Raw genomic sequence first — 24,018 nt, forward strand, 5'->3', positions numbered from 1 at the left:
CTCTGTTGACGTATTCGGTCACAGTTTCGGTGATCCCCTTCCTCAGGCCCGTTAGTGCTGTGTAGAGGGCCATGACTCTGGGTCTTCCTCGCCCGATGAAATGCTCTCTCAGTACCGCCAGGCTTTCTCGGCCTCTGTCTTTAGTGTCGCGGAATATCAGCCCCAGGCTGGTGTCGTCGAGCATCGGCGCTAACTCACAGTACGCGCTAGCATTCCGCTGGTCGTCCAGGGCTTGCTCTTCCGCTGTCAGTTCTCCGGTGGGGGCCCCCAGGATTGTCTCCTTCAGCCCCGCCCTTGCGCTCTTCCAAGAGTTCGTAGTTCTCTGCTTTTCCATTGAATGTCGGCCACTTGTCTCTTCTCTTGTTTTCCATCCTCTTCGTTAATGGTATGCTTAGCTTTAATAATAATAATAATAATTCATTTAATTTATATAGCGCTTCTCAATAACCCGAAGTCGCTGACAATAGTCGGGAGCAAGAGTACAAACAAAGAAACAAAAGCAAAGAAACAAAAACAAAGAAACAACAAAGAAACAAAACAAAAGGAACATGAGACCATAGGGGGAACAGGGAAGACAGCATGATAGCACAAAAAAAAAAAAAACTGGAGACAGACATCAATCAGGTTGGAGGGGGGGGGGGTTTATGGGTGGGGGGGGTTGAAGGCAAGGGAGAACAGGTGGGTTTTTAGGCGAGCTTTGAAGGTGGAGAGTGTAGGGGAGTCTCTGATGGACTGGGGGAGGGAGTTCCAGAGTCGGGGTGCAGTACGAGAGAAGGCCCGATCTCCAAAGTTTTTAAGCTTGGATGTCGGGACAGTGAGGGAAGCAGTGGAGGAGGACCGGAGGGAACGAGTGGGGCGGTAGGGAAGAAGGAGATCAGTCAGGTAGGGGGGGGGCAGGCTGTGGAGGGCTTTGAAGGTGAGGAGTAGTGTTTTAAAGTTTATGCTGTGTTTGATCGGGAGCCAGTGGAGGGAGTGGAGGACAGGAGTGATGTGTTCGCGGAACCGGGTGTTAGTGAGGAGGCGGGCGGCTGAATTTTGGACCATTTGCAGTTTATGGAGGGAGCGGGAGGTGATACCAGTGAGGAGGGAGTTGCAGTAGTCCAGGCGGGAGGAGATGAAGGCGTGAATGAGGGATTCAGCAGCAGGGGGGGATAGGCAGTGATGGATTTTTGCGATGTTGCGGAGGTGAAAGTAGGATATTTTTACGATGGAGCGGACGTGGGGGTCAAATGAGAGGGTGGGGTCAAGGAGGACACCGAGGTTTCGGACTAGGGGGGAGGGGGTGATGGTGGAGTCGTTGATGGTGAGTGTGATGGGTCCGGATCTGGTGAGGGTGGTTTTGGTGCCAATGATGAGAAGTTCAGTCTTGTCACTGTTCAGTTTGAGGAAGTTGTGAGTCATCCAAGTTTGGAGTTCGGTGATGCAGGATTCGATGTGACTGAGGGGTGGGCTGTGGGGGGATTGTGTACTGATGTAGATTTGGGTGTCGTCAGCGTAGCAGTGGAAGTTGAGGTGGTATTTACGGATGATGTGACCAAGGGGGAGAATGTAGCAGATGAAGAGCAGGGGGCCAAGGACTGAGCCTTGGGGGACCCCCTGTGTGACTGGGGATGGGGAGGAGGTGTGGCCGGAGAGGGAGATGAATTGGTGTCTGTCTGTGAGGTATGAGGAGAACCAGCCAAGTGCTGTGCCCTCAACACCCAGTTGGTGCAGTCTTTGGAGGAGGATGGAGTGACACACTGTGTCAAAGGCTGCACTGAGATCGAGTAGGATCAGGATGTTGAGAGCACCGGAGTCAGCGGAGATGAGGAGGTTGTTGATAACTTTAACCAGTGCAGTTTCGGTGCTGTGAGCGGGACGGAAGCCAGACTGAAGGGGTTCATAGAGGGTGTTGGACTGGAGATGGGAGTGGAGTTGGGAGGCAGCAATGCGTTCCAGTGTTTTAGAGAAAAAAGGAAGATTGGATATGGGGCGGTAGTTGGAGAGGCTGGATGGGTCAAGAGTGGGTTTTTTGAGTACAGGGGTGACAGTGGCGAGTTTATAGGGGGAGGGGACGTGGCCTAGGGATAGTGACTGGTTGAAAAGGGCGGTGAGGTGGGGGATGAGACCAGGGAGGCAGGCTTTGGTGAGAGTAGTGGGTAGGGGGTCAAGGGAGCAGGTAGTGGTCTTGGAGGTGGTCATGAGGTCCATGATGAAGGAGGAGTCGACTGGGGCGAAGGCAGTAAAAGGGGTGGGAGGGATGGAGTCAGGTGGGGGGAAAATGATGGTGGGGGGGGCGAGGGTGGGGGAATTGGCGATGCGGGCAGTCAGTGAGCTGTTGATTAGAGATACTTTATTATTGAAGAAGAGGAGAAACAAGAAACGGCTTTTACTCTGGTCGGCCTAGCGACTAGCCATGCGGTGCTCCCGGCCGCTATCCTAGCCTATAACTTCAGCTAAGCTTGCTACAGTACCTCCACTATTTCGCCCCGGCGTTATCTGGGCCCATAACCTGTTAACAGAACTCAGTTTAGGGCGACAATAATGTGGTCAAGAGGCATGGTTTCTATCTTGTGCCTGAACTGGCGTGGCTTCTTTTATTCACATGTCAGCAGCAGTAGTAGTACAACTCTTCTCTCTCTGAGAGACATTGGGGGAGAGAACGAAAGGGGTGGGCACCTTTCCTTTTATAGTTGCCCTAAGGTAGAATACCTGGGTGGCTCCGCCTAGAGCGCCCTCCAGTGGGGACAGATATATATGCAACTATAGGCAATCACTGGTGGAGACAATTGTCTACGCAGGTAAACAGTTACTAGTGTAAACAGTCATATGTACAGTTAGACAGTTACTAACAATCCTATACAGAGTCTCTGATCTCAATAGTTTTCATCTTTGATGGTGAATAACACCATGCTAACATTGACTAAAAGTGAAAAAGAACTGAGCTCATTCAGCACCATCTTGGGTTTTTGTAGATACAGTACTGAATTTTGCCATCCGGACACATTTTAAATATGAATATAGAATATAGAATATCAGGCCTATAAATTACCTTATTATGGCCAGGTCATACATCTCTGGATTGCCCCAAATCTCCTCTTTCTGGATTAAATCTGGATTTAGTACCACAAGGCGCCTGTTACAGGGCAGCAAAGACTGTGAATGAAATCTACTGTAAGTACAATTACTTTTCTATAATGTCCATTGCTCTGCCATTTTTACCGGATTGAGACACAATATACGTTGTATTTTATGGCAATAACGTTCAGGTTTGTTTGACCCGTGATATATAAATATGATTTTCACGTCAACGATTTCATGACGGCTTCCCGTCCTCACATCTAAATAGTCAGTTTTCTGGTGCAATGTGCAGAGATTTTTACAAGGTCATATTTAGCTAATAACACTTAAAATCACTGGTAAACAAACGTAGTGCTGAAAATATACACATTGACTGCTGTTTTGATAGGGTTAAAGTCTTTACTCTTGGCTACATTTGAAAAAGAAACACAAAATAACTTAATACGGACTGTATTGATCTATTTGTGACGTGACGAAAAAGAGGTCTGGTATAAGCCACGCCTACTTCCAGTCTTCTGTCCGAATACAGATCATTTTGTTGGTTGAACAGATACAGATGCAGATACGGATACAGATAATGATCTCTCTGCACACCCCTATACTGTCTGAATACTCAATGAGTTATGTTTAAATGCTCGGTGAGTATATGTTTAATAAATGCTCTTTAAAATGTGATAGTTGGGGAGAGTTAATGAGTTTGAATTTGGCCTCTGAGTGATGTCACCCAAACGCTAACCAGACAGGTTTTTCTGTTAATTAAAGCTCAGTAAAAGCCTGCCAGTAGACCAGTGGTTAAACTAGTAAGCTAATGACCAGAAGGTTATTGGGTCGACTTCCCGCCACACTGGGGATATTTGCAGATACCTTCACAGAGGTGCTTGTGAGAAAAGCACTTAACCCCCAACTGATAGATATATCTTTTCCATCTATCTGTTCTTTTGAGATTCTCTCTTCTTAACCGTAATTCTCTCTCTCTCTCTCTCTCTCTCTCTCTCTCTCTCTCTCTCTCTCTCTCTCTCTCTCTCTCTCTCTCTCTCTCTCTCTCTCTCTCCCCCCTCCTCTTTTTCTATTGTATTCTATATTCCTTTACTCTATCTCCTCTCCTCCCTCTTGCTCCATCCTACTGCCCCCCCCAGCTCTCTCCACCAATGGCTGGTCAGTGCAGTGTCGGAGAGGCTGGCCCTCCCTCCCCACAGCCCAATCAGAGGAGTTTTTTAGGTGACCTCATCGTGACCTTTAGCTCTCCGATGGCCTGGCTGCTGGTATTGGCTCTGATCATCACATGGTCCGGGGTCGCCATCGTCATGTTTGACCTGCTCGACTCCAAGACACTGACAGGTCTGAAGCCCAAACACTACCGTGTACTCCCACAGTTTTAAGTATTGAGATAGTGAGCACATTATATCATGTTATTTCAGTGATGATAATAATACTACATTATTGTGTGCTACAGCACATTATATCATGTTACTTCAATGATAACAATACTACATTATTGTGTGTTACAGCACATTATATCATGTTACTTCAGTGATGATAATAATACTACATTATTGTGTGTTACAGCACATTATATCATGTTACTTCAGTGATTATAATAATACTACATTATTGTGTGTTACAGCACATTATATCATGTTATTTCAGTGATAATAATACTACATTATTGTGTGCTACAGCACATTATATCATGTTACTTCAGTGATAATAATACTACATTATTGTGTGCTACAGCACATGATATCATGTTACTTCAGTGATAATAATACTACATTATTGTGTGCTACAGCACATTATATCATGTTACTTCAGTGATAATAATACTACATTATTGTGTGTTACAGCACATTATTTCATGTTACTTCAGTGATAATAATACTACATTATTGTGTGTTACAGCACATTATATCATGTTACTTCAGTGATAATAATACTACATTATTGTGTGTTACAGCACATTATATCATGTTACTTCAGTGGTATTGGTGGCATGATACTTTTTTTCCATATAATGTGTATGAATTATTTGACATGTTAACAGTTAGACCTCCTTTCTTAACGTTGGTCCAGTTTGAAGGATACACATGACATAGATAATGAGTTTTTTTCCCACACCGTTCCATCATCACTGTAGCCTCTAACAGCTGTGTACTTGCACACCGTCACTCACTCATTCCCATTCATTCGGACTTCACCATAACACTGAACACGAGTGTACTCTCTACTGGTACAATATCTAATCATATAATATAAAAGGGATAGAAAGGTAAACCTAAGATGGCTTCCACAGAGTTTTAATGTTGTCATGGAAACAAATACAGAGCTTTTTCACAGCGGACATTTTGGCGTGTCATCGCAGGATAAACACACCTGTAACTAATAACATTAATAGTGTTTAGGTGCCAGTGGGCCAGTGTGCCAGTGAGCCAGCATGCACAAAACCATGGCACTGGAACATCTGAAACATCTAAATGCAACAGATGCTGCTACTGTATGACACTTCAACATATGTCCCAGACTCAGATCATTGGAATAGATACACATGACACATCATCAAACACAGGACTGACATCATCAAACACAGGACTGACATCATCAAACACTTGGACTGACATCATCAAACACTAGGACTGACATTATCAAACTAACAACATCAAACACCAGGGCTGACAGCTTTTATCTCTTCTGATTCTATGCCTCTATGCCACAACAACCCACCATACTTCATAATTCACCTCCCAGTAGATCATCGATGGGCACATCTCTAACACTTTTCCTCTCTCTCAAACGCTGCCTCCATCCCTACATCTCTTCTGGATCCCCTTCCTCCATCCCTCCACCCCCATGTCACCTATCACCACGTTGCCATGCTGATGCCATCCCATCATCAGAGTATACATCAAACTGTGACGATCCCACGTGTTTACCTCCTGGTAAAAATACATCCACACAACAACATCAACTAACAGAACAACGCTAACCCTAACCCTGGTACAACAACATCAACTAACAGACCAAGTCTAACCCTAACCCTGGTACAACAACATCAACTAACAGACCAAGTCTAACCCTAACCCTGGTACAACAACATCAACTAACAGACCAAGTCTAACCCTAACCCTGGTACAAATACATCAACTAACAGACCAAGTCTAACCCTAACCCTGGTACAAATACATCAACTAACAGACCAAGTCAAACCCTTGTAAAAGAAAAAGACATCAACTAACAGAGTAACTCCAACCCTAACCCTGGTACATCAACTAACAGAGTAACTCCAACCCTAACCCTGGTACATCAACTAACAGAGTAACTCCAACCCTAATCCTTTAAATGTGCTGCTATGTTTATCCAGGTTTGGCTCATGGCAGCTACTGTAACACCTACAGTAGCATCAACTAACACCAAGCAAGCAGAACTTGTATTAAAGCTCTGAGAGTCCAATCTCAAACTCTGCATCTTAGCCTTTTGATGGTTTGATTTGCACATCAGAATTCCAGACATGTACCGCTGCCTAGACTCTAGAGGACAACTATAGGTTCCTCTATCAGACCTGCAGACCCAGAGACCATCAGATGTTCTTTCAGACCTGCAGACCCAGAGACCATCAGATGGTCTTTCAGACCTGCAGACCCAGAGACCATCAGATGGTCTTTCAGACCTGCAGACCCAAAGACCATCAGATGGTCTTTCAGACCTGCAGACCCAGAGACCATCAGATGTTCTTTCAGGACTGCAGACCCAGAGACCATCAGATGGTCTTTCAGACCTGCAGACCCAGAGACCATCAGATGGTCTTTCAGACCTGCAGACCCAGAGACCATCAGATGGTCTTTCAGACCTGCAGACCCAGAGACCATCAGATGTTCTTTCAGACCTGCAGACCCAGAGACCATCAGATGGTCTTTCAGACCTGCAGACCCAGAGACCATCAGATGGTCTTTCAGACCTGCAGACCCAGAGACCATCAGATGGTCTTTCAGACAGGAAGCTAGCAGCATCTTTCAGAGCCCATTATAAAACCACATTTTTCTTTAACCAGAGTTGTGTGTGGCTTTGGAAGGTTGACAAACAACTGTTAGAAATATGATTGAATGTCTCCAATCTCAATTTAACCAAAAGACAGAATGACCACTTTGGAACCTTCATGCTTAGCAGCTGCGTGGTCAAAGTGGTTGGTTTGATAATCAGGGTTAATAATCTGCAAATAATTATCAGTGTTTGTTTAACTCACCTGGAGTGCCAAATGGGTGGGGTTTGCCACATTAGGATAATTATATTATGTCCAAACCTTCTGCCACTCATTGCTTTGTCATATGTGACAAACACCACCCATCCACGACTCCAAGGAAAACAACAACGTATTTGGGCCTAATCTGTTTGGCTCAAGTCTGGTGAAAAAACATTAAGGTATTTGGACCTAATCTGTTTGGCTCAAGTCTGGTAAAAGAGAAAGAGAGACGGCAAGACATGAAAAACAGGAGAGAGAGAGAGAGAGAGAGAGAGAGAGAGAGAGAGAGAGAGAGAGAGAGAGAGAGAGAGAGAGAGAGAGAGAGAGAGAGAGAGAAAAGCAGCAAGACATGAGAAAGAGAGAAGAGAGATACAGCGAAAGAGAAACATAGAGTAAGAGAGAGAGCCAGGGAGAAAGAAAGAATAGGAGACAGACAAAGGGCAAGCGAGAGTGAGAGAGAAAAAAAAGAGAGAGAGAGATGCCTGGGGTCAGTGAGGCCATGTGGAGCCAGTCATCTAAATGTCAGCGCATTAATCAGCTGTTTACAATGATTTATAAGAAAAGCGTTTCCCGGACAGACGGACACCCTGACACACCGTCTGAGAGGAGAAGAAACTGGAACGTGAAAACAAAGTCATTATTATCCAGACAGGAAATCAACAAGCATAAATCAATAAATAAGAGATATGAGAACAACAGACCAAAATCTAATAATTTCTTCCTCGCAAGAGTCATTTGTCTCTTTTTCCATAAGAAAAAACTATTCCCTGCCAAAGGAGGTGAGATACCCTTTCAAAGGAGTGTCACGCTTGTTTGATGGTAATTTCAGTTTTACCACGATACCGGCCATTGTATGGATCATTTACCACGGTACTGCTATGGTAACGTGTCGCCATGATTGATGATGATCCAATTTAAACTGTGATACAGATAGTAATATTGTGGTATAATCCAATTTAAACATTGATACAGATGGTAATATTATGGCATAATCCAGTTTAAACTGTGATACAGATGGTAATATTATGGTATACCATCATAGTAGTTGAAAGAATGATGGAAATAACACCTTTTCACAAGGGTTCATTCAATTTGACTACATAAGGATTTTCTCAAAACATCTTGAAACAAGTGGAGTGAATCAGTTGATTTAAAGATACTGTTACTATACATGTTTTGAGAAGATTTCTGATGAACAAACAAATTCCTTTCATCACTGCCTGTGTTGTTTTGAAGCTAAACGTTACATCCCGCCTGTGTTGTTTTGAAGGGGATCATCCCTATGTTCCCCGGGTCCTATGTTCCCCGCTTGATTGATTAATAGATTGAACATTTTATTATTTTATTTGATTAATTATTAATGTCCGCCTTGTTTCGAACTGGTTAAGCTTAGGCCCTCTTTCGAAGTTGGTTAGAGTTTGGAATCAGGGCTGGTGGTCAAAAATTTTCAATCAATCAATCAATTAAGCGGGGAACATAGGACCCGGGGAACATAGACATGCTCCCGTTTTGAAGCTAAACGTTAACTTGTGTTGTTTTGAAGCTAAAAACGTTACATCCTGCCTGTGTTGTTTTGAAGCTAAAAACGTTACATCCTGCGTGTGTTGTTTTGAAGTTATACTCTTCGTGCCTTCAGCAGGTGCTCGTCAACTCAAATTTTTCAATCTTCTCAATAGCAGCTCTGGCCACAGAGAGGAGACTTACTGAACCAGAAAGGGTCATCATAGTGAACACAGACAGGCTGGGATGTGACTGTTGATTGTTGATTCACCTCATCAATCTCATCACTGGTTGGTGATTATATTAATGTCAAGGTGTCCTGACATTAATATATGCATTAATATGGTGCTTCCATATTGTGACCAGACTGATGTGGCTTTGTCTGTCTGTCTGTCTGTCTGTCTGTCTGTCTGTCTGTCTGTCTGTCTGTCTGTCTGTCTGTCTGTCTGTCTGTCTGTCTGTCTGTCTGTCTGTCTGTCTGTCTGTCTGTCTGTCTGTCTGTCTGTCTGTCTGTCTGTCTCTCCAGTAGGCTACAGTAACTGTTGACATTTTATCACAGGTCTGTCCACCCCTCCCCCTGCTGTCAGGAAGGTTTTAAAGTCCAGAGGTAAGCCAACTCAGACTACTCCTGTGTTATTTTAACACAGCTCCAATATGCCTCTATGCTAACCATACAGTATAAGAATGAGTCATTTAGGAAAGATAGCAATGCTATATTTGTTATTAGTTGTTAGCAATCAGAAAGTATTAACATACACAGTCTAATGTAAAAGACATGGATCACTGTCTGGTCGTTTTGAATGTTGAAATCCATAACACTTAAACGAAACTACTTGCTACAAAACAAACATGATAATAATTTATGTTTTATGTGGAGTAAAATGATCATTTGTTGCATCTTGAGCTGTAATATGAGTTTATTTTTTATTTTTATTTTATGAATCACCATCTCTGCCGAAAGTCTGGGAATGGTGCAGTGAGTGGTTGCCATGGTAATTTCCTTCTTTGGCAAATGAAACATTCTCATGTCTGAGAGTGATTTTTATGGAATCATATTTCTGATGATGTCTCATGGTACTCTATGTTCATAATAAAGTATGTTTGCACCACAGAAGGTGAAAGGTCACTGAAATGTCACAATTCGTAACTCAGGTATCATGGAACTTTCCAGAGTTTACCACTGGGTTGGCCGTGTGCAACCTCCTGGTGGTAATTTACGAATTACGAAGGACCTGCTGAACGCACAATGCAGGCCAAATGAGCTTGAGTTGACAGCCCCGCCCTTCTGTGTGACTCCACCCCTCTCACCCAGCCTATTCTGATGATCTTTCAGGTGGCGTTCGCCCAATCAAATCAATCCCTGTGGAAGCCACTGGTGATGTCACATCTGGGGAGGACGCTGATTGGCTGGGGCTGCTGTGGACATTTGTAATCAATCTGGTGGCTCCAGAAAATGAAGAGGAAGGTATTCAGCATCTAACTGAGTCCATCACATGTAAGACCCTCCTCACATTCAGCTAACTGAGTCCATCACATGTTAGAACCACCTCACATTCAGCTAACTGAGTCCATCACATGTTAGAACCACCTCACATTCAGCTAACGGAGTCCATCACATGTAAGACCCTCCTCACATTCAGCTAACTGAGTCCATCACATGTTAGAACCACCTCACATTCAGCTAACGGAGTCCATCACATGTTAGAACCACCTCACCTTCAGCTAACTGAGTCCATCACATTCTCTACCTAACACACCATACCAGTCTAAATATGAGGTTTAACCCGTTTAGTCAGTACATTGTTTTTTTTATTTTTAAATGCTGTGGTGATAAACCATAGAATTATACAGAAAAAACCTACTCAATATACCTTCTATCTGCTAACAGACTGGTCTTTTTTTATAGGGAGGTCTCTCCTAATAGGGTGTCTCTCCTGATAAGGCGGTCTCTCCCTGTAGAGCGGCCTCTCCTGATAGGGCGGTCTCTCACGATATGACAGTCACTCCTGATTGGGCGGTCACAGCAGTTTTCTTCACAGTGTTATGTACTGATATGATGCTGCTTGGTGTTCAACCAATCACATTCACCACTCCTCAGATCAAATCCTCTCAGCTGCTCCCTCACTGGTTGATCATAGTTCAACTGGTTTAAATGTTTAGCCTGGTGAGCAAGGCAACATTTAGGGCGTTTTATCATTAGGAACGGTTGGTCCGCTCCGTCCTCGAGAACGATAGCCCCCCCTCCCACTCCCCCCTCTGGCCTGCTTTCACACTACAATCTCGTTTCGTTCCCAAGCACAAGAGGAGAGCAACACTCCAATACAGCAGGTGGCGTATGCATCTAGTTGGTTTGCTATAGCTGGCGTTTTTCAACCCTTCTTGCTCTCGGATAAAGCATTTGGGATCAAATGAGATAGAATGACGTGCTTTACCGGCAGCCCTTCTCTATCGTCTCTCCCTCAGACACACACTCGCCAAACACGCACACACACACAGAGACGGAGAAGCATGTGAGAAGTGAAGAGAGCCTTAAGGTGGTATTGAGAGGGCACGTTATATCTTATGATAAGATATAATGTGCTCTCAATACCACCTTAACTGGGTGCAGGCTGCTGTCGAGAGAGAGAGAGAGAGATAGGGAGATATAAGCGCTCGGCTGAATTGCAACACAGCTTCCCTCGTTGGAGCAGGTTTTACAGGCTACAAACAGACCTAAATAATATTTTTTTTATTGAAGTATGAATACAACTCTATTCTGGGCAAGCAGGTTAGCACCAACAGAACCACTTGTTCCATGTTTTGGTACAGTTTGTTTGCACATCTGCGATCGTTCCGTTGCCGGCGACGCTGATTCGCACCCAAAACCACCTTTTTTGGAGCGACTCAGCGTCCCTGGTGACGACACGGAGCGTTCTCATCCCTGGTGACCAAACAGAGCGTTCTCATCACACACATGTTGGGGGCGATCGTGCTCGGATTCGACCCCAGATGGCTAGTGAGAAAGCCCTCTTATTTCAGAAGGCAAACAGTGCGCTATGATTGTGTTTTGTATGTTGGTGACACAAACGTGTAAACGTGACTGTGCCGTTAGATGTGGTCGGAGCAGGCGGGGGCACAGGTGTGATAGTAAGTACCGTACTTTTCGGACTATAAGCCGCAGCTTTCCCCCCCATTTTTCGACCCTGCGGCTTATATGTGACTCGACGTGACCAAACCCGAAAATGTTAAAATCTAAATATTGCTTTTTTGACTGCATTGAAATGTTATTTATCTGTTCCCTTATTTGCTAAACTTAATACAACTTGTAAATTAGTTAATTCTTGTTATTTGTCCGACAGTATTGTGTCCCAATGCTAATTACATATGGTAATTAAACATTAAAACACCTGCGGCTTATAGTCCAGTGCGGCTTATATATGTACACATCATTCAATTTAGCTGCTGCGGCTTATAGTCAGGTGCGGCTTATAGTGCGAAAAGTACGGTAAGTAACGTTTATTTGTATGGCACCTTTCACAGATGACGATGGCTTTTAAAGGAGTGACAGGATTCTGCAGATTGCAGCACTAGAAGGGGAGGGTGTTCCACAGATTGCAGCACTAGAAGGGGAGGAGGGTGTTCCACAGATTGCAGCACTAGAAGGGGAGGAGGGTGTTCCACAAAAGCGGTACAATGGCTTGAAAATCACGCTCACCTCTGGTTTTTAGACGGGTTCGAAGGATGGTTGTTGTTGAGATTACCTGAGAGCTGACTTGTAAAATAAATTTATAAAAGAAAAAGCAGACTTTTAAAAGTCAGCACCAGCTACTCTGAACTGGACCCAGAAATGAATTGGTAGCCGGAGCAAAGAGGATACAATTGGGGTAATATAATATGTGATCTCTGGCAAAGTTACACTGTGCTCTTGACACCCCCCCCAGCTGCACCACCGCCCCCATCTCACTGCAGGCAGGTTCCTGTTGAGCCACGAAGTTACCAAACAGAGATGCAGGCAGAAAGAATTAAAGGAACATGCCAACATTATGGGAAATGTGCTTACCGTCTTCTCCAGAATCAAACAAGAAGACAGATACCAATTTCCTTTCTGTGCGTTCAGTAGAAAACTATCCGGCTGCGAGCTAGCCTAGCTTAGCACAAATTAATGGAAGTAAACCACTAGCCTAGCTGTTGGCCAAAAACATTTCTCCCGGAGTTTTAAGCTAGGGCTAGTGATCTGTATCCGCTTCCATTCGTTTGTGCTAAGCTAGGCTAGCTTACAGATTTTGGATAGGAAATTGGTATCTTCTTGTCTGACTCTCGAGTAGAAGGTAAGCACATTTCACATAATGTTGTGTTCCTTTAACGTACGCTAATGAATAATCCAAAGCAAAGGATTCCTAAACTGATCAACTGAACCTCTATCTTCTAGCCTTACACTCGGAGGAGTTCTGAAGGGGAGGAAAGAGGCTGAAAGAGGAGAAGAAGATGAGAAGAGAGGAAGAGGAGCGGGGAAAGAAACTAAAATGTTTGTCAAACGGACACAATGTCAGAGTTCAACAGACTGAACCTGCTGACATGGGACTGATTTACTGACCAGCCACAGACAACTTTACCAGGATTAGGCTGGTAGTAATTTACCAGTATTTTACCAGTGGTGATTTACCAGTATTTTACCTGTGGTAATTTACCAGTATTTTACCAGTGGTAATTTACCAGTATTTTACCAGTGGTAATTTGCCAGTATTCAGATGGTTCCATACTGTTCATTTTATGCCCTGAACAGGAGGGTGTATTTGTCTGAATAGATAGGAAAAAGAGGCAGAGATAGGAGGAAGAGGATGGTATATCTCTAGTACTATTTTATCTGTCTGTTGGTCTGTCTTTAGCTGAACTGTGAGAAATTAAACCGGACTCAAACAAACCTGTCTGTCACTGGATCATTGCTGCTCTCTCTGTCTGTGTGAAGCTCTGTCTAACGACAGTGGTCCTTATCTTTCTGAACGCAAGTTAACAAGGTAATTTCACCTACAGTATTGCAGTACATGTAGACCGCTTCCAGCACCTTGAAATAAGGCAACTTACTCCACTTTAACCCAAGGACTAATTTAGGACGGTAAACAGTGTTGTTGTTCTGTCTTTATTTAAAGGGGGACTATGCCACAATTCAACAATTCATACATGTTATTCCTCTGGTCTAAGACAGTGAATTCATACATGTTATCCCTCTGGTCTAAGACAGTGAATTCATACATGTTATTCCTCTGGTCTAAGACAGTGAATTCACATGCTATTCCTCTGGTCTAAGACAGTGAATGCATACATGTTACTCCTCTGGTCTAAGACAATCAAGTTTCAAGTTTCTTTATTAGTTGTCATACAAAAATACAGAATACTTTTATATAAAATGCTTCTTTCTGTTTTGCTCCAGAGATTGTGCTAGATAAAAATAGATAAGTATAAAATAAGTATAATAAGTATAAAATAGAAGTCAAGTACATAGAAAAAAGTGTTCAATATACTGTACATATATACAATATACAATGCAGAGTAGAACAGTAACTGAGTTACAATACAATATACAGTACAATGCAGAAATGGAGCGGCCGGGTAGCGCAGCGGACTAAGCGGACTAGTCTCCGCCCTCCCGGACCGACGGTAGGGGGTAGAGTGCGCAACGACCAGGAAGGGGATTGGGAATTGGCATAACAACTAACATTGGGAGGCTAACATGAGGTGAGGAGGACCTTTAAGAAAGTGAATATCAAGGGCGGCTAGGTGGTGTAGTGGGCAAGACAATCGCCACCAATGTGGAGACGCTGGGTTCGCGTGTTTGAATCCAGCTCTCCACATTGTTTTCAGTTTAGCTGGTCTTCCGCAGTAATACACATTGGCCGTATTACGGGGAGGGAAACTGAAGGGTGGGGATCGGGCGATGTGGACAGCGACTCCTACAGGTCGGTTGGTGCGCCTGCACAGTAGAATCAGGAAGTGTCGGGGGCAGCATGAGCCTCCCACGCGTTACTCCTCGCCACTGAGAGATCGAGCTGCGCAGGTGAAAAGATGCGACTGCTGTTACCTCAAGTACCGGAGGGGACTTGTGCTATGTATGACTTAGTCCACATTGCAGCCGGCTTGTGGGAGGCAAGAAACAGCGTTCGTGACAGGGGAGGGTTGAATTGGATGATACGAAATTGGGATGGGAGAAAATATAGAAAAATGGGAGAAAAAGTGGATAAAAAAAAAGAAAGTGAATATCAGGAAGGCAGCAGGACCAGACGGTATCCCCGGCCGCGTCCTAAAAGTCTGTGCCGACCAACTGGCCCCGGTATTCACTGACATATTTAACCTGTCCTTGGAACAGGCTGTCATCCCCACCTGTCTGAAGAAGTCCACTATTATCCCTGTACCCAAAAATGAATGTGTGTGCTGTGAGTGTATTTGATGGTTTGTTACATAGTGTTATTGTCATTTAGCATCCTGATGGCCTGGGGATAGAAGCTTCTTCTGAGTCTCTCTGTGCTTGCCATGAGACTCCGGTATCGCTTGCCTGACCGCAGCAGTTCAAAGAGGCAGTTGTTTGGGTGGCTGGAGTCTTCGATTATTCTCTTAGCCTTACCCATGCAACGCTTGTTGTAAATGTTCTGGAGGGTGGGAAGCCCCCCTCCAATTGTGCGTTCGGCTGAACGTGTCACTCTCTGTAGTCTGCTACGGTCTTGTGCGGTGCTATTCCCAAACCAGGAGGTGATATTGCCAGTTAGGATGCTCTCTATTGTGCATGAGTAGAAGTTCTTAACACTTTCCGTGCCACGGGTCCGGTGCCCCGGAACCCTGTTGAATGCCAATGCCCACTTCAATGATAGAGCTCTCATATTTGCGAACGCATAAACTATATCTAAATTAAATTATGGTTATGTGTATAATATGGCCGTCGCTTATCAATTACTTGTTTGCAGTCAACATTGTCGAAACGGATTGTTTTTTAATCGGTTCATTTCCGTTTTATACCATTTTGAAAAACTAGTTTTTTAAAAGTTTCAGGAAAATATAAAGATTCTGTGATAATCGCCCTTGTACTGGAATATACTGGAATACACAAAAATCGTAGAAGTTTTTCGGCCTATTTATGAATCGTTTTCAAATAAACGCTAGATTATCGATAGTATATGTGTACTTATGCACGCTATAGAAGCAGGCTGAAAAATCGATTATCCATTTCCTGATCAGCACACACACACGCACACACACACATAGGGCCCACGTTGATATCTCTGTGAAAAAAGCTCTGATTATCCTAAGACTGGTAAAATAGATTCCTTACCTCAGATCAGATGTTCTCCAAAAAGATTATTCCAATTCCTGATCGCCATTCCAAATATCGATCGTGTTTATTGATCCAACGCTGGGTGGTCGAAACACCGATTCCACGCTGTTCTGACGGTCCACAATGAAACCGATCGGCTCGAGTTACATGCCTGAGAAGTAAAATGTGGAAGCAGGATTTCCCCCCCCCCATGCGTTTCATTCAATCCATTCCAAAGGGGTGCAGTACCACAGGGAGAGACGATAGGGGGCGGTATTTTCCCAATGGAGCTCAGAGAGAGTTTGCAGTGGTAACGTGAGGCTAGATTGATGAAATATGAATGGAAATCGCTAATAAAAAAAACGAGATCTCTCGTCGTTGGCACTCAACGGTCGGCATGAACTAACGAGAAATCTCGTCGCTGGCACTCAAAGTGTTAAGGATCTTCTGACTCACTTGGAACTTCTGTGGTATATTATGCTAATTATATCTCATAAAACGTTGAGAAGTGTCCCTGTAAATATAGGAGTGAGTTTTCCAGATGGTTCTTTAGTTACAGGAAGCCACAGGGGGCCAAGCCTGGAGGCTCCTACATAGGTATAATAGAACAGATGTCTGTGCTGATAAAAGGAACTCTGCAAGTAATCATAGGCATTTTATTAAGTAAGTTCTACTGTGTGGAATATGAATGCATTATATTTCCAGTCTAACAATCAATGGTTAATAGGTAGGCAATCAATTTTACTTGTAACCTCATCATGGCTAAGGAACTTAGTTCCCAAACCAAGCGGCACGGTGGTGTAGTGGTCAAACACTGTCGCCTCACAGCAAGAAGGTCCAGGGTTCGATTCCCGCTTGGGGACCAGGTTTCCATGATGCCAGTTACCCAGGTGGGGTATCTCCCAGGCCTTTCTGTGTGGAGTTTGCATGTTCTCCCCGTGCTCGCAAGGGTTTCCCCCCCGATAAGATAAACCCAATGGAAAAACATGCACAACAGATCGCTAACGCTGTGGCGTCCTTGACGAAGACGGACAGGAGCACTTGGATTGGTCCCCTGGCGCAGCTCACGTTGACGCCTGTCTGCTCCCGGCTGCCCTTGGGGGGAAGGACGATGGGATGGGTTAATCGCAGAGACGAATCGCATGCATGCATCGCATGCGTGCCGATTGATGACCTCTGAGCAGGTCCTAAATTATTATAAATTATAAAGAGAGCATAGTATGTGTGTTTGAAACGGTTTGTGCTGTGGTCATCCTAGATCAATTTACATATAGTGTGTTGGCCAGCAGCTGAGACAATGCAGTGAATAGATAACGTGTCCCTGTTATCTGCGGGGGTCTCTTGTGAAACAAACCTGAGAGACAGCTGCAGAAAGGAGGGTCTATGTTTCCAATCATTTCAGTAACCAGTACACTTTCAAATGGATTTTTCTATACTCAATGTAGCTTAAATTGAACTGCAAATATTCCTGTTATGTTGTGATGATGATACTGAATGTAATGATATGAAATATGCAATGTTTATGAGAAGAATCACAGGGTTTTGAAATTAAGCATCTTTTGAACCAAATTGGCAGTACTTAAAATAGAATAAATAACAACTGTTTAGAATAGATATTGATTCAAGATTAAAACATTATTATTAGAAAACATGTGAGTGGACTGAATGATAAAAAAAACTGTGATTCTCGTCTAGCATAAAGAGAAACTAGTCAAGAATGATATGTCTGTGTTCATCTAGTTATCACCAATTCGAAAATATAAATCTTGTATTGAATAAACAAAACTATTAAGTTAATTTGACAGTAAATCTATTCTCTGATTTGGAACAAAGAATAGCAGCCGTTGGGCTGCTAAGGACAGCCCCTTTTTCAAATTTGAACTTAGAGAGCCACTGATTGGAAGAAACGTCTCCTCGAACTTCCTGTGACATCACTCAGAGACTCTTTGATAAAAGGGGGCACTGCATAGATATATATAGAACACTAGATAGCTTAAGGCGGAGTCACCAGCGTCACTGAACCGCTGCCATCTTGGGAGGGTCAGCCTTGAGTGAGAGTGAGTGAGCTGCACAGACAAAAATACTCATAACTCGCTGAAATATTGACGGATTTACAAACGGGTTGGTTTGGTATAAACATCAAAGATGTAGTTATGATACTGCATACTTTTAAAAGAAATTTTTTTAAAGATGTTTTTTTTTACAAACCGCTTGAATCAGAGCCACGTTAATAATGCTTGTAATAAACCAAACCGTTTGTAAATCCGTCAATATTTCAGCGAGTTATGAGTATTTTTGTCTGGGCAGCTCACTCACTCTCACTCAAGGCTGACCCTCCCAAGATGGCGGCGGTTCAGTGATGTTGCTCTCCATTGGCCGGCAGCGCGGGCAAGCTATCTAGTGTTCTATATATATCTATGGGGCACTGGATAAGAGACAGGACACGTGAATACTTTCGGCAACCAACATGCCCTTCCGCGTTGCTCTGATTGGCCAGCGATCGGCCAGCCCTCTCCGCTCGTTTTCCCCCTACGCCGGTAACGCGCGCATGCACATTTTCTTTTTGATGGCACTCACACGCCAAGCAGCTTTTCGCCACACAGCCGTAAGCTGTGCAGGTTTTAATAGCAGGTTTTAATAGGTTTTGCCGCAGCTGCGGCAGGTTTTAATAGGTAAAATTATGCATTCGTCACTACACTACTGATGGACAAGCTAAAAGCAATTGGTTTTGATAGCTTATCAGTGAGCTGGATGCAATCCTACCTGGAGGGGAGAGAACAGATGGTAGAGGTAAACGGTACTCTATCCCCCCCCCTCACAGTGAGCTGTGGTGTTCCACAAGGAAGCATACTAGGACCGCTACTCTTCCTAATTTATGCAAATGACATGTCGTCAGCCTGTGACTGCAACTTGTTCCTGTTTGCGGACGACTCAGCCCTGCTGGTCTCTGACAAGAACAAGTTGCAGGTTGAAAAAACCCTCAGCACGGAACTAGGCAAAATCTGCATATGGCTCGCTGATAACAAACTATCATTACACATGGGCAAAACAGAGTCCATTCTTTTCGGTTCAAATAACAAACTCAGCAAGACCGACGGCTTCTCAGTTACAGTGGGTGACAATATTGTCACAAGGAAAGACGAAATTACCTACCTGGGTTCCATCCTAGAGGCAAATCTTTCCTGTGACAAAATGGCATCCAATGTAATAAAAAAAGTCAACCAACGAACTAGATTCTTGTACCGGATCTCCTCTCTGGTAAACAAGAATACCCTGAAGACTCTGGCAGGAGCACTCATTCAAGGGTACTACGACTATGCGTGCACCTCATGGTACCAAAGCACCTCAAAGGCGCTTAAAACAAAATTACAAACATCACAAAACAAACTGGTCAGACTACTACTTGACCTGAACCCCAGAACCCACCTCACCCCTGCCCACTTTGACAACCTAGGATGGCTTAGAGTAGACGACAGAGTACAGCAACTTGCAATGGGCCTGGTCTACAAGATACACTATACGACTGGGGTACCCATGTACATGTCAAAATACTTCCCAAAGGTCAGTGAATACCACAACCACTACACCAGAGGAAGCTCAACAAATCATGTAAAACCCAGATTCGGCTCAAACAAGGGACTAAACACGTTTCGCAATTATTTACATTTACATTTACATTTAGTCATTTAGCTGACGCTTTTATCCAAAGCGACTTACAAGTTCTGTACGACAAGCCATCAGGAAGGGCACAACTCTATCAGCTGAGCAACCATGTTCATCAAAGTGTTGAGTGCTACAGTGTAGGTTAGTTTATTAGGACAAGTGCATGACAGTACGGTTAGTTAGGGTTCGATTTTTTTTTTATATATATATATATATATATATTTTTTTTTTTAATTCAGATAATGGTTGAAGAAGTGCGTCTTTAGTCGACGGCGAAAGATTGGACGTGATTCGGCTGTCCTAACTGGGGTGGGTAGTTCATTCCACCATTGTGGGGCAAGGACTGAGAATAGGCGACTTCTCTTTGATGACCCTCCCGGAGCTTGGATAGGAGTAGGTCTGAGGCGGCCAGAAGATGCAGAGCGTAGGGGTCTTGAGGGTGTGTAGTTAGAGACCATTGACCGGAGGTAGGCGGGAGCGGTTCCCTTTGCCGCACGATATGCTAGGTCGAGGGCCTTGAAGCGGATTCGTGCAGCAATGGGGAGCCAGTGCAGGTCCCTAATTATGCCACAACAATGTGGAACGCCCTACCCAAAGCTGTAAAGGAATGTGGATCACTACCCACATTCAAAACCGCTCTTAAAGAGCACCTACGGGAGGCTGCAATTCGAAACTGGCCACCGTAAATGCCCAAAACCCCCACCACCTCCTAATAGACAGTCTCCTCCCCACCGCATGTATATATTCCCTCCCCGCCGTATGTATATTTCTCTCCCACCCACCCACCCCCTCCTAATGTACAGTCCCCTCCCCATCATATATACTCTGTCAGGATCTAGGGGTAACAGTACTGTATATTTGAATACCGTTTATGTCACAAATGTATCAGTACTAAATACCTATATGTCCCTATGCCATAAATGTCATGTATGTTGTGTATGTCATAAATGTCTATATGAATTGAAAATGGGGGACCCTGATGGAAACAAGACAAACGTCTTTCTCAGGTCTGCATCCCCTTAACAATTGTATGTATTGAGCCGTACTGTATTGTACCCATTCTGCAATCTGTTAAATAAAGTTTTCATTCATTCATTCATTCACTCTCTCTATATCAACACATAGGTAATATTAATAGGTTTTGCGGCTGCGGTATTATGCATTCGTCACTACTCTCTCTATATTGACGCGATTCCATCAACACATAGGTAATATTAATAGGTGTTGCCGCCGCGGCATTATGCATTCGTCACTACTCTCTCTATATTGATGCATAGCCACCAGCTAATATACGTTCCACAAACGCTCCACACCTGCACAAACATCAGCAGCACAGACGCACACATCCGCACACAGCAGCACAAACATTCCCCACATTTAACATTCACAAACACACAATATTGAAACATAAACACAGCATAACGTTAAACACTAACACTACGATACCCAGAGCTCATTGCGCAAACCGGAAGCGGACATACGTAATCTTTCCTCGCCGCGTCACTCTAACGTTACCTCACCGGCAACTTATCTAATTTAACAGCAAATTAAAACATCTTTTCAAAATCTTTCTTCACATCTATATTTGTAAATTCCACATAACCTTAGATCTTGTTCTTTAAACATTACGTAGGCCCCGTACCCGCTCGCGAATTGAACTCCACCCCATACGTTGAGCTAAAACCAAAGATTTTCGCCCATCACCCCGTTTTAAACAGCGTAAATACGACATTTCTCTCCGTTTTTAAAGCAATCAACTTATATACGCCAACTCCCCCGCGTCTCTACTTTTCGTAGCTCCATTTCTGCAGACCCCTCTCTGATTGGTTGAGCCCATTTCTGCAGACCCCTCTCTGATTGGTTGAGCGAAGCCCCTCTCTGATTGGTTTAGCTCGTCACGCGGTAAAAGGCGGATGTAATGTTATCATATCAAGAAGATAAAAAGAAATGTACTACCAGATTCGCGTATAACGTTATTTCGCGTGACTTCGCGGTTTATTCAAGTTCAAGTTCAAGTTCTTTAATAGTTGTCATACAGAAGTACAGAATACTTTCATACAAAATGCTTCTTACTGTTACGCTCCAGAGACTGTGCTAGACAAGATAGTATCAAATAACATAATAACATAATATAGCATGAATTTAGAAGAAGAAAATGAGGTCACAGTGTTCGGTATAGACATATGTACAATGTTCTGAGTTACCATATAATATACAATACACAATACTATGCAGTGTACTAATGTACAGTACTATCTAGTGCAAAGCAGAAATGGGATGAGGTACAATTTAGGTACAATTTACAGTAAGGTGTACGAGTTGTAGTGCAATCCTTCATCCATAAATATAAAGTGTGGGGAGTGGGTGCTACAGTGTGTTTGTTTAAAGTGGGTGTGTGCTATAAAGTGTGTGGAGTGGGTGCTACAGTGTGTTTGTTTAAAGTGGGTGTGTGCGTGTGGATGTGTGTGCTATGTGCGTTTGGTGGTTGTTGTTGTGTAGTGTTCATTCATTGTTCGTTTAGCAGCCTGATGGCCTGGGGATAGAAGCTACTTCTGAGTCTTTCTGTGCTCGCCTTGAGACTCCTGTATCGCTTGCCTGACCGCAGCAGTTCGAAGAGGCAGTTGTTCGGGTGACTGGAGTCTTTAATGATTCTCTTAGCCTTGCCCTTGCAACGCTTGTAGTAAATGTTCTGGAGGGTGGGGAGCCCCCCTCCAATTGTGCGTTCGGCTGAACGTGTCACTCTTTGTAGTCTGCTTTGGTCTTTTGCAGTGCTATTCCCAAACCAGGAGGTGATGTTGCCGGTCAAGATGCTCTCTATTGTACATGAGTAGAAGTTCTTAAGGATCTTCTGGCTGACTTGGAACTTCCTTAGGCGCCTGAGGAAGTAGAGGCGTTGTCGTGCCTTCTTCACCACACTGTTAATGTGTGTGGTCCATGTCAAGTCCTCGGATATGTAGGCTCCGAGGTACTTGAAGCTGTTGACTCTCTCAACCGGTGCCCCGTCGATGCTGAGGGGGCTGTAGTCCTTGACCCCCGACCTCCTGAAGTCCACAATCATCTCCTTTGTTTTGCTGACGTTCAGGGAGAGGCTGTTTTCCTGGCACCATCCCGCCAGGACCTTGACCTCTTCCAGGTAGGCCCTCTCGTCGTTGGCAGAGATCAGGCCCACCACCACTGTGTCGTCAGCAAATTTGACGATTGTATTGCTACTCCGCTGAGCCACACAGTCGTGTGTGTACAGGGAGTAGAGGAGGGGACTCAGAACACAGCCCTGGGGGGCCCCTATGTTGAGGGTGATGGATGAGGAGGTGCAGTTGCCTGCTCTCACCACCTGGGGTCTGCCAGTCAGGAAGTCCAAGACCCACTGGCAGAGGTCATAGCCCAAGCCCAGGTCCCTGAGCTTGGCTATGAGTATGGAGGGGACTATGGTATTGAATGCCGAGCTGTAGTCGATGAATAGCATTCTCACATAGTTCCCCTGCCTCTTGTTATTCATAACGTTATGCATATTTCACAACACAGCCAGCTGTTAGAAACTGTACATTGTAACATTATATAACATAACGTTATGTTATTTTGCGGTTATTTCGCGGTTTATTCATAACGTTATGCACATTTCACAACACAGCCAGCTGTTAGAAACTGTACATTGTAACATTATATAACATAACGTTATGTTATTTCGCGGTTATTTCGCGGTTTATTCACATAACGGTTTGAATCACTGTTTAGTGTTTACACTCCCCACTTACTGTAACTGTACCATGACGCACTCCCCACTTACTGTAACTGTACCATGTTCTACATACAGGGGTGTAAAGTACTTGAGTAATTGTACTTCGTTACAATACTTAAGTACAGTTTTGGGGGATTTGTACTTTACTCAAGTATTATTAGGTTTGTATACTTTGTACTCTTACTCCATTACATTTCAGAGAAAAAAAACATACTTTTTACTCCTTACATTTAAAATGCAGACCTACAAAGTACAAATCTCACAGGTCCAACCATTTTAATTACTGTAGTATATTTTAATTGTTTATCTGGCCGAACTAACGTTAACGTTATTAATCCTGTGACCATACCCATGCTGATTGGTCCTTGTGCAACACTAGAAAGCGGGGATCTTTGATCAGAAGAATAGACTGCTGTGGTTAATATTGTGATATTATTCAGGGTACTCGAGTATTCTGGCTTTAATATTGTGATATTATTCAGGATAATCCAGTATGCTGTGGTTAATATTGTGATATTATTCAGGATACACCATACTGTTTTTAATATT

At 43.8% G+C, this 24,018-nt stretch overlaps 1 protein-coding gene across 3 annotated transcripts in view; it reads left to right on the plus strand.

The window, feature by feature from the left end:
- LOC311228098 (triadin-like) overlaps positions 1-13,673 on the plus strand; it is a 35,289-nt gene extending 21,616 nt beyond the window's left edge. The window contains exons 2-6 of one of the 3 annotated variants that reach the window (XM_084314010.1): positions 4,197-4,398; positions 5,952-5,993; positions 9,351-9,398; positions 10,125-10,286; positions 13,200-13,673. In XM_084314010.1, coding sequence (XP_084170136.1) covers positions 4,209-4,398; positions 5,952-5,993; positions 9,351-9,398; positions 10,125-10,286; positions 13,200-13,222 — 465 coding nt within the window. In that variant the 5' untranslated portion in view covers positions 4,197-4,208 and the 3' untranslated portion in view covers positions 13,223-13,673. The remainder of the gene's footprint in view (positions 1-4,196; positions 4,399-5,951; positions 5,994-9,350; positions 9,399-10,124; positions 10,287-13,199) is intronic. The other 2 variants (XM_084314011.1, XM_084314012.1) reach the window with 2 other exon arrangements.
- Positions 13,674-24,018: the final 10,345 nt, after the last annotated feature.

This window comes from Notolepis coatsorum (genome assembly GCF_963971535.1).
Source record: "Notolepis coatsorum genome assembly, chromosome: 5".
NCBI lineage: Eukaryota > Metazoa > Chordata > Actinopteri > Aulopiformes > Paralepididae > Notolepis > Notolepis coatsorum.